The sequence below is a fragment of the Leuresthes tenuis genome, unplaced genomic scaffold (assembly GCF_036924035.1).
Source record: "Leuresthes tenuis unplaced genomic scaffold, fLeuTen1.0.hap1 SCAF_14, whole genome shotgun sequence".
Taxonomy (NCBI): domain Eukaryota; kingdom Metazoa; phylum Chordata; class Actinopteri; order Atheriniformes; family Atherinopsidae; genus Leuresthes; species Leuresthes tenuis.
In genome coordinates this window covers 7135122-7147270 of record NW_027325368.1, presented here as the reverse complement: position 1 = coordinate 7147270, position 12149 = coordinate 7135122, and the positions used below count along the sequence as shown (strand labels likewise).

At 37.1% G+C, this 12149-nt stretch overlaps 1 protein-coding gene across 1 annotated transcript; it reads right to left on the bottom strand.

Annotated features, from left to right (window-relative positions):
* Positions 1-79: 79 nt before the first annotated feature.
* On the bottom strand, positions 80-10634 carry LOC140269154 (uncharacterized). The gene is made up of 16 exons (XM_072364179.1): positions 10532-10634; positions 7250-7302; positions 6422-6448; positions 6236-6304; positions 4860-4913; positions 4586-4666; positions 4374-4427; positions 4227-4283; positions 4064-4120; positions 3548-3622; positions 3424-3474; positions 1678-1782; positions 1301-1372; positions 660-725; positions 266-334; positions 80-163 (listed from the first exon to the last, which is right to left on the bottom strand). The coding sequence occupies exons 2-16, from the start codon at positions 7295-7297 to the stop codon at positions 80-82; spliced, it is 969 nt and encodes a 322-aa protein (XP_072220280.1). The 5' UTR covers positions 7298-7302; positions 10532-10634.
* Positions 10635-12149: the final 1515 nt, after the last annotated feature.

Sequence of the window (12149 nt, the reverse complement as noted above, 5' to 3'; positions counted from 1 at the left end):
AATCACAGGTTTTTTGGCAGGCGAATCTTCTGCAGACTTGTTTGTACACTGTAATGAGAGTTAATATTGATCAGAGCAGCTACAGACACATAAAGCTGCTCACCTTGTGCTCAGACAGACTGTCGCTGCTGGCGGACAGCTCACTGCACGCACTCAGGTTCTCCTGAAACAACAAAGTGATCAAACAGAAACAGAGAAATTCAAAATGTGGAGTACTTTTTGAGGTGCTTATTGAAAACTAAATGGTGATTTTTAGCCATCACACCTGTGCAGATGTCTCATCTGCAGGCTTGTTGGACTTTTTAAGGATGCCGGAAAAGAAGCTCCCTCTTTCCTGAAAAGAAATAGGATTTTAATCAATAAAACACATTGAATAATATTAATTTATGAAAGTATCTTTTCCCATTAACAGAGGCATACAGAATTTGTGGATCTTTTCAGATGTTTGTTACATAGCTCTGAAAGAGGAGCTTGTTACAAATAAGATAAAAAAGCACCAACGGCTTTCTGTCATGGCAGCTTTTCTTAAAAAGAACAAAAATTGCTCATCTCCTTTCAGATTTTATTCAACTTGCAGCATTCTGCAGTTAATGTTCTGTAAAGTGCTCGGAGAATTTTAACATTTCTTGTTTGTTAAAGCCACTAAAGTAACACTTTACATTGTTTTGGTCAGATGTTTTCTCCTCTTCTTCTGCATCTTCAGGATCACCGTCTGCTTTACTGACCTTAGGAAAAAATAAGAAAGATCAAAATGGAAAACAAAATCAAAACAAATGATGGAATTAAAAACAACAACCAAAAAATGGAAACATAAAAGCAAATAGCAACAACGATCAGGGTAGGTCATAAGCATTTCAACTATTAGCATTTATTGATCTCAGTGAGCATTGTTACCAAATATTCCCAATGGAAGCCACTAGATGAGGTAATTTGCTAATTAACATATTTGTGACGTCACATTTGCATTCTGCCTTTACAGCCGTTTCCCTCCTGCTCTGTGAAACTGTCACAATCCGAAATAAATTAAAACAAAATGTATAAATGGCTAAATAAATAAGTTTATACGATTATAAATGCTACCAATATCTAAATAGACTAATTTCAGTAAAAATGATTGAATTAGAGTTAAAGCAAAATGCTACATTGTAAGTTTTTGGGCTCCTAACAACCAGTGTTTGGGAAGATGTCATGCAGGTGTTTTTTTTTTTCATTTTTGGGTCGCAGACACTTCGAGGGGGAGAAAAATGAACAAAGAGAAAAAGCAGAATCACAACAGAAGAAGAAGCAGAGTCAGTTTTACTGTCAGGGCTGGAGAAGTTGACATCTCTTTGGGTGATTTCCTGAACATTCCAGCAAGCAGACCTCCTCTGTCCTGAAAATGCAGAGCATGGAAGATTAAAACTTTACCGTTGCGAAACTCATCCGTAAAACAAGCTGCCGTGTTTTCACAAATACGTGCTAAATATCTCTGAAAATGATGTCATGATGCAGCTTCTTCCCACAATTAGAAAGGTTTTCACTCAGATGTTATTACAGTTTACATTTTTAAAAGAATGAACCTATTCCACATTTGCTGAAAGTTACATGTGAATCATAATATAATGATTTCTTTTGTGTGGAAAAGAAGAAGCAGAACTCTGTATTTCATAAAAGCCACAACACATTGTTGAGTTGAACCTGTTTTGGTTCTGCATTCTTCTCTTGCTTGTTCTTCTCAGCTGGTTGTTCCTTCTCTGCACCGGTTTCTTCTGCATTGGGATCTGGACTCGGCTCTCTGCTGGCCTGAAAAAAGTCACCGAAAACGACCGATGCTGTGATTCCACCGACACAACAAGAGAAGACGAGAAACTACCGTTCAACCCAAAATCCTGGAAAAACCTCCCTTATTTGAACTAGTCAGGAAACTTTGTGCCTCTATAATTCATACTTTGGTTAGCTTAACAAACAAACAAACTAAAAAGTGAGGAAAATTCCCAAAGAAAATCCTGCATTCAGATCCAGAATCTACATGAAGATGAATTAATATGCTTATGAAACAGTGCAGTCATCTTTAATTCAAGTGATCAACCATTCTTCCACCATGTTTTACATACATACAAGCCTTAAATTGATTAAAATGTTACAAATTAAGGTGGAAGAAGCCCAAAAAGTCATGTTAAAAATACAGTTCAGATTAACAATTTGCAGATTTCTATCAAAGAAAACTACATCTTCTTGATTTCGCATAGTTTGCGTCTTTAAAAATAAATAAAATAAATACTGGACGACGACAGCTGAATGTCGAGCCCTTAAGAAACACTCAACAACCCATAACGACTAAAACGATCCCGTTAACTTGCATACACTTCACGGACCACACATGAAATCAGGTCTTATCTAACGGAGTGAACGTTTTGTGTTGGTTTGGGAGACTATGTTTCCTCCTCTGCTCATCTTCAGTGTGGTGTCCCCCAGGGCTCAGTTTCATGGCCCCTACCGTTCTGATTAGTAAATCAGACTTGTATTTTTGTAATGTATAATAAGAGGCCTGAAAGACTCAGTCTGGTTTCTCCGATTATAACAAAGCTTTTTTTTTTTTTTTTTTTTTTTTTTTTTTTTTTTAAAAATCAGCTGCCTCCATTTATCCTGAGTTTACCTCCAGCTACGAGGGTGTACATTAGAAAACAATATGGTGTATGAATTATGTTATGTAACAGTAAAATGCCACTGCTGGAACAAAACAAGGACCTACATGGACTCTAGAAATTATCTATAAATATTGAATTAAGCCAAATAATATAAATAGATGAAGACTCGGTTAAAATAATAATTTGTATAACTTTTCTTCCAGTTATTTTGTCTCATGCTGAGACAAAGCTCAAAACATTGAGCTTTTGTTTCAGTGGCCAAATCAATGAGGAGAAAAAGGTAGCTGATTCCTGATAAAGTTTACCTGAGTGAAATTATTATTTCATAATTATGGGAAATGTGCTACGATGTGTGGAATATTTTTCTAAAAACAGTTTTATTTCCAGCTATCATCACACAACCTGAGTCAGCAGTGGCTGATCTGTGAACAGGTTTTGATTTATGATCGTCTGTACTCAACTTTCTCTGCTCTGGAGCAGAGCATTGCGGTTTATTCAGTTACTATTATATAAACTATATAATACATGACGAAGCTTTGTTATACCACAAAACCTGAGTTAAGACCAAAGACAGCTGGATAACTCACCATCCTCAGTGGTTCAGGCCCAAAATACCAAATCAGATTCACAAATCTGACACAAATCTGGAATTTCCTGTCAAAGAATTGATGACCAGCAGATCTGATTCTTCTTATTCTAAACTCAGGAAGTCTGGGCATGAGCAGTAACCACCACCATCCCCATGAAAGCGTCACTATTTTCAGCAGAAACACCAACACCAGATGCTGCTTCATACCTTTGGTGATGATTTGAACTGCAACCCTTTCATTACTCCTTTCAGAACGCCCTGCCAACCACAGTCACATGTCACACACCAAATGGCAACACTAACAGTGGAAAACACACGTGAACACACATACCGGTTTGTTGCTAGGAGCTTGTTTGACTGTGACATCATCAGTTTTTTCCTCTTCAGAGGTGGGGATCACGTAGCTCTGAAAGGAACAAATATCAGACAAACAGGTTCAAAAACATTGTATATGTACAGTATACTGCTCACTGACACACAAGCTGAAATATGAGTAAGTAATGTCTACTGAGTCATAAACAGCAGATTTTACACACCTTAACTGCATGTGTGAATGCACAGTTAAGTTGCATGCATGTACAGACACTCACACACCTGTTCGCAATCAGAAACCTGTTCTGCTTCTTAAACAATGACGATCAGGTCAGTTGTCTCTACAGGGGGAAATCTCTAATGCGGTTTGCAAGACGGCCGTTCAGGGAGGCTGATTTCTGCGTTTAAAACCAGTTGATTTTTGTGTTTTTTGGAAATGCTGCATGCTGTTTTCATGTCACGGCCAGGTTAGTGTAAGCACAAATTTACTGTTACATAAACAAGCATATATCTGAGATTTAGGTGCACTGCTTACTGTAAATGTTGGCATCTTCTCTTTTGGGTTTCGCCGGAACATTCCAGTCAGGGCCGACTGATTATTTCACAACAAAGCAGATGTAAAGACAGAGGAACACATCAGATGTGCAGTTTATAAATCAGCTCAGAGCTTTTTGTGTTTACAGTTGCAGGTGTAATACCTGTTTAAAGTCTGCTACATCTACAGCAGCTTCTGGTTGGTCAGCTTCTCTGGGGCTCTGAGGGGGAAGAGGAACAGATTATCAACAGATTAATCAACAGATTATAAAAGGCAAGGTGTACATGGGCTTTATTTTTTGTGTGTGCACCTTTGTGTGATCAGCCTTTCTGTGCTGGCTGTGTCTGGTCGTGGCGTTTAGTTCCTGCACAAACAATTACGACAAATAACAAAAGATAAATGGAACAGGGAGGAAATGTGAAACTCTGAGAAGCCCTCAGAAGCTGCTGAGTCATATCAGTCTTATAAATAAAAACAAACATTAGTCTGATAATATTTCCTTAAATGAATATTTAATTGTACCCTTTCCACACGTCTGGGTGGAATAACAGGAGTTTCAGACGGTTTCTCTTTAGTTTCTTGTTGCTTCAGGTTTCCATTGGTCTGATGATGTCAGAAAAAATAGTTGGTCATGCACAGATTTTATTGTTGTCTGGATACAGTAAAGTTTCCACCAAGATACTGGTTAAAATGAGTAGAATTACAATAAGAATTTTAACATTTTTAACGTACACATCCAGGCTTAAAAAGCTAATAAAACATCAATAAGAGTTTAAAAACATCATGAAGGAAATACCTCATCGTTGGAGGTGGCTGATCTTTTCATTCTGTACTGGATCTTACTCAGTTCCTGCAAAGAAGGCACAAATCAATTCATTGGATGAAAATTCTGTTTTGTTTCAGTGTAAATGCCGCTGAGCACGTGTTGATGAATCCAACAAAAAACCACTGATCTGAGCAGATATTTTAATCTAAATGAGAGAATAACTGGTTTACCTTGTAGACACGGTCATCACACAGTTGTAAATTCATGTTATGAAATGTCAAGTTTTACAACGTGACTTGTTAGCATTGTCCCCAAAAGTCTATTTTATGTTAAATGGGACGATAATTTACAAAATAAGCATCGTGCTGCATTGAAGAGGACTTTCTGGAGTAAGAAACTAACTAAAAATTATGGAAATTTCCATATAATTTGACTTCTTGCGATCAGTGGTGTCGCCCCCTGTTGGTCATTAAAAACACTGCAAGTTAACGGGATTCTTTCGCTTAATGATCGCAGTCATGTCATCCATTAGTGGCCTTAGCAACGTACAGACCAATCAGTGTTCTCTTTTGGCAGGTACATATAGGTTAGTGAATAATGGTGGATCTTAAATGGTTTATTCAAGTGATTTTTAGCGGGAGCTTTTGAGTTATTCAGACGTTGAGGCTGCATCTACTTCTTTTTTTTTTTTTTAATCTAACCTTTATACCTACAGTGTTTGAGTACAAGGATTAAGTGGAAGTACAAGAAATGATCAAAAATAGGAAAAAAAAAGTCAACGTTTAAAATCCTTTATTGGCTCAAACTAGACAGCTTCAGATCTTCTTGTAGCCAGTTCCAAATCAAAGGGTCAGAGTAAGAAAATGCCTTATTATCGAGCTCCATTAGTACTGAACACATCAAGGTAACAAAGGACTGGGAGCGACGGCATTGGCTGCTCTCTTCACGAGACTTGGAGAAGGGTAAATATGTTGGCAACAGAATAAGGATAGTTTTTTAAGTTAAATTAGACCAATGGAAAAGTCAATGGATGGATAATGATGATCAGTTGACCATAGAGTACGAAATGCAGTGGTGAGCGAGGGGTTTACAGCCTGTTATTAACCTCAGAGCTGTGTGATAAACAGTATCCAACATATGTAGAGACTTGCAGAGGCGTTCATGTCGACAATGTCGCCAAAATACATCAATACTGAGGATCACAGTGGGTAAAACTAGAACTCATGTTTAGGACTCATGCTTTGTCCACGACATCTGCTCAGAGGAACTTAAATTCTAACAAACATGACACACAAACAAGAGCAAAAACATTCAGAGAATTAAATTATGTCAGAGGCAGAACTGTCGTGCACAAACCATCAGCAGCACGCAAACAAAACAAGCAGAGATTGTTATGTTGGACTTACAGCATCTGTAGGTCGACGAGGAACCACAGGAGCGGGCCTCTCAGGTCTCTCTGGGTCATTCCTTTTTATCTGTAAACAAAGTTTCAGCCTTCTGTGACAACCTGAAGTCAGGACAAACACTTAAGCAAGCAAACACATAAGTCAATTTGTTACTAGTTAACGAAAGGTTTGGGTTTATTACACTACCTCTGAAGGCTTTGGAGGAGGTTTGGGCTGAAAACAGAGAGAAGAACAAAAGAGTCTGTGAGAGGAGTAGCTTGGAAAGTTTTAAACTAAGTTTGAGTTTTTTCAGGCACACGCTCGAAATAAAAGCAAGTTTACTTTTACATTAACCTTAAAATGTAATATTTAAATAATTTCTGCTAAGGTAATATTTGCATATATTTAAGGTGTAAAAGAAAACGCACACAGAAGAAGAAGTGGTTGGAAACAGGAAGCAGGTTAGACATACTGGGTATGCGGAATACATCAGACAGTGATGGATATCAGCTTTCCACTAGCAGACAGAACCAGTCTGTTGAGCTCAGCCACCTCACACCGAGGTGCATCAGCACTTCGCTGAGCTTTGTTTACTGTGTCAGGTTTTTTTGTTGCCGATCTGAGCTGGGAGACTGGTTGTGTTACTGAGTCATAAATCTGTTAGCCGAGGCAAACCCTCTTTTAACAAGTTGACTTTGATATTCATTCAGCACTGATAATGAAGTTAAACTGGGAAACACGTGCAATGACAGGACAGAGGAGGACCCGTGTCTGATTGTCATTTATTTGATAGCACAGAAACACATCCATAAACATCTGTCCTGCTGCAGATGATGCAACTCCTCAACTGTGCACCAGCTGTTGCCATTTTACTGATTTTATAAAGAAACATTCTCACTTCATCTTGGAGGTTTAAACTTTTTCACAGAGCTTCAAATACCATCTTCCAAACTGCGTGGATGACATGTTGAGGGTTGTTTACCATCTGGTTTCTTGTTTAATGTCTGTTTGTGTGTTAGTTGTTGATATTCTCACCTGCTTCGGCTTCTTTTTGACCTCTGGCTTCACCATACAGGCCTCCATCCTGCCTGCAGGAGCGACACACATTAACACCAAGTTTGTTGGTTTGTGATTGAAGCATCGGAAGTTCAAAGGTAAAAATAGACGCATCAAAACAGGAAAATAAGCACAGGCCTGATGATAACAACGGCAATGACTGGACTGTCCAGGTCTAATGGAGAAACCATACATAGAAGTCTGTTTTTAATCAGTTCTTTTATCCATTTTTCAACATAACCTTTGCCTATTTTCAATTATGATCAACTGGTGCAGAAGGATGACGTTTTGTGATAAGTTTTTAGAGCCTGTAACATTTTCGAGGAGCATTTCCCAGCAGTTTTACCACCAACTGCAAATTGTTGTAACATATTCCAGATGTTATCAGCTTCCTTTATGAACTGGATGATGTACGTCAACAAATCCCTCAAAGTGAAGAATTTCAGAATAAAAAAATGCCTTTCTTGTTGTTTTGTCAACTTTTAGACACATTTTAGACACATCTCAGTGTAAATTGTGTGTTGTCTTAGCTTAAAACAACTGAACTTTAGTCAGTTTTGTCACACGTGTGGTTTTCCTACCACCAGACATCACAAGCCTTTATAAATGCAGTTCTCTACTGCTTTACTGAGGAGGCTGCAGCTGAAATAACGCACGTTTCCAGAGGAGCATTTAGCTGACACACCATTTGAATACCAAACATTTTCATGTGTCACAGATGTAACCGATACCATCAACAACGGCTCATTTCCATGTCGGTGGGACACAAACAGACCCCCGACGCTGTGACCATGATAAAAACAACCGTTGATAATCTTGCACGGTGTAATCTTGTCATATTTAGCATGTATTTCTGAAAAGGTAGTGATCAGTTACTGTTAAATTTATAAAACACATAACTGTTTCCATTGTTGATGGACCCGTTAGTTGACTAATCACATTTTTAAGAAACACAAAAGAAAAAATGACAGAAAATGAGCAGATAATGTGTAAATTTCATGTTTTGAAAAGCTTTTAAAAGAACAAAAGTGGAATAAAACGGCAACAAAACCCAAATCAGTCACTTATTTAACTATTTGCAAATGAATATCCTTTTGATTTACGAACAAATTAATCATAAAGCAAAGTAAACCAACGCAGGGAGCAACCAGTGTAAAACAAGAATAGTTTGTTAATACACACCGATATAAAAATGGAGCCTGACATTTTACTGGCTGTCCATCATTGAAGGTAAACATTTCTGGTCAAAAACTTGTATTTCTTGTGTGATTTGGGATGGCTGAATGCGTTGACATTTTGGTGAGTATCGATGCCCTAAATCAGCCTGAACAAAGAGCTAATAAACAACCCGATGCAGCAGGTGATTTGCAACAAAGCTCTCAGGATTACTATCGTTCAAATCTCATGTAAATCTTGTTGCTTTACAGGCAAAGTTATCATGAGTAAAGGTCAAAAATAGAAGGAAATTTAAAAGTGTAGCATAGAAAAATCCTGCAGTGATTTGGATTTTAAGCTGGTTTGGAATAACTTTAGATGAACTGCTCATATCTTGCCTTTTTTTTAATTGTCTCAAAAAGGAGGATGATAATCGGTGCTTTATTTTAAGTCAGGGAAGGTGTGAAATCCTACATCTGGACATAGTGAGACAGGAAAAAAGCAAAGACAACATTTAAAAGAATTATATCATAATAAAAATGGTATTTTAATCATTTATCTGCATTTCCACTTTGTGTTGGTCACCCTTTGCACAGAATTCAACAAGGTGCTGAAACACTACTCAAGAGATTTGGGTCCTTTTTGAAACAAAAAGCTTGTTTCTTGCTTAAAAGGAGACAAAAGAGGATGGTCACACTGTGGTCATAAAGGGGTGGACATGTCCTTTATCGCATTTAAATGACTATTTCCCCATTTGAACATCCTCTGTTCCTCTCCACGAATTTTAGGGGACGAGGATGGATAGATGCAGAGAAGATGAGGTAAAAGGATTTTAATAAAATGCGAATTGTATGGTCTCTGTGTGCTCTTAACTTATTTATTAACACTTTAATTAAACTCACAGCCTGAAATAACTTCATTAGAAGCCCTTTCAGCAAACACCCTCAATCCTCGCTGCTCTAAGCACATTTTAGGAATTGAGGCATCTTTGTTTTGTCGTGCTGAAACTGATTTTACGTGTCAAAGGCTGGAAGATGGAGGAAGAAGTGCGATGAAAAGGAGCCTAATTGGATCAGTAAGTGCTTGATTATCCAGTCAATGTGCTCACTTTATCCTCAGTTTTTCTGTTTTTAGCTGACAAAAGAAGTGACTGATGTGGTAAAAGGACAAGTTGTATGGTAAGAGAAGCTCCTCCAGAGATCTTAGCTGCAACAAGTGGTCATTTTATCTGCTCCGACCTCTAGTTTCTATCACAGACCCGGTGCTCTCTGGATCATCTTTTTGGGGGTTAATCAAACCCTACAGATGGTTGCACATTTTCTGAAATACCAAAACGAAAGGTTTGCACCAACAACAACGCATTAAAAGTATTTAAATCACATTTCCTCCAGTTTATGCTCAACTGAACATGTGTGGCTAAAGAAACGCTTTGTAAGTAAAATTCAACCAAGTAGGAAGAGAAATGTCTGGAAACAAAACTCTCTATACGACATGCATGTATAAAAAGTTGGAAAATATAACAAAAAGCTCCAATAAAACAACATTAACCATGAGACGTGTCATTAAATAAACCACAAAAACCTACATGTTTTCTACATGTTACTTAAAAACAGACAACAGGTGCTCACAACAGGTGTGTATTTTTATCAACTGAGGTGTCACAATATTACCAAGCTCATCTTTCATTACTAAATAACATTATCCTTGTTTTGTCTGGAGTTAAACTACGTTAAGATTTAAAATCTTTTAGTTTTAGAAGCAACAAAGCATACAATATTTAGGATTTAAAGTAGAAATTTCATAAGTAAGTGTACTGTTTAAAGTTCATCGTACAGTACAAGATTTAAATGCAGACCCAATACAAAGTGTTGGTACTGGAAATAACAACAGTTACGATCACTATTACAGTTTAAACTGACTTCTCCTCTGTGTAACCGTTGGGCTTCCATGCTAAAAAAAAACCCTTTTAGCTAGCTCTCGGACCGTCAAAAAAAAAGCAAATTCACGCGTTTATTTAACGTAAACTGACGGTTAATTTAACAATATAAACGTCTAAACTCGACTTAATGAACTGTCGTTGATGTCAGACTGAGCTTTTTTACCTACCGGAGTTTTGAAGACACCTTAGAGACGATTTACATCCAACTTTTACGGATTAATATAAAAACGACGGCTTGTTCACGGACAGGAGCTTCCCAGGAGTTTTTAAACTTCACCACACCCGCACGACAACATCTGCACTAATGGAGGCGTTCAGGAACTCCACCAAAGATCTGAAATTATATCTTCACTAACGGGAAGGCTAACGCGAGTCAAAGCACATTTGTTTTGTTTTTGCAGTGTCAAGTCGAAGAAGAATGATTAATAATGTAGAAAATGGACAAAATATTTTCAATATTTTACTATATTTATTTGTTTCCTTTTAGGTGTTCTGTTATATTTATCTTACCATTTAAACGTTTTTCTTTTTAAATAATAAATAATGAATAAGATATGTGCCATTTACGTTATATGTTCATACAGTAGATATACTTATTTTCACAAAGAGTGATGATAAAAATTGGCAAAAGAATTGATTCAAAATCATTTTATGTAGTTTTAGCATAGATTTGATTAATCAGATTAGTCAGGGGTTATACAAATACTCTTTATATACTTAATTTTTATGCGTATTACTCAAATGAAGAGCAAAATAAAGGCATCCTGTTAGTGTTAACGCAATCAGGCATGACAGTGATAATATTTGACCCTATGACTGAACAATTGTCCAAACAGAGAAACATTCATATTGGGTTTAAAAAGAAATATGCCACATAATATTAGTAAAATAGAGACAATTACAGATGCCAAAAAAATAAATAGTTTGAATATCAATAAGCCAAATAAATAAGTATGTATAATACAGAAAATGCGAAATAATAAAGATGACATCACTTTCAGTGTAAACTATAAAGCTCTTACTCCACCTTTGCATGTCAACAACTTATGTACACAACATGCCAATCTCAAATTCCCACGTTTCTCTGTTCTATTTACTTCTACATGAAGTAATCCCAATATATCCGACACCACCCAAAGGTCACATCACTTTACCGGTTGAACAAAGCCACTTAAACAAACCCAAACACACCCTGAGAGCTCCTGAGCCACAAATCATCCTTGTAAAACTACCTGTTGCATTGAAAAAGACTTCCTTCGCAACAAAGGACTTCAGGGATTAAATCTCGGTCAGCTCCAGTTTCAGTCTCCAGTTCTGCAGATGGAAAAGATGGGAGGTCTGAAACCTTTAGTCTGCTCTCTGTTTTTTTGCCTTTGAACTCACCTGGGAGCCAAGGGCGTGGCCAGTTTTGAGGGTTAAACCGTGTCTGTGGGTGTCTAGTGTGACTCAGACTTCAGAGTTTCATAAGAGTCAGATGATTAACATGAAAACAAATGCTAAATATGAGGGCTGCTACAAAAATAGATAAGTAAACATGGATGAATCACTAAATGATCATGACAGTGTGTGGAAAATCACAGTCTGCAGGTGTGCACTGAATGTTAAATGAGAAAATACCCAAGAGATCATATGTGGATGTATACATATCACAAAAATTATTTAACACAGATTTTTACTTCCAATCCCACTTTTTACTGATTGAATATGGATTAAATCCCACATAGTAATTCTAATATTAATTTTACTCAGATTTTCTGAAATCATTGCTACATTTAAACCAGTTCT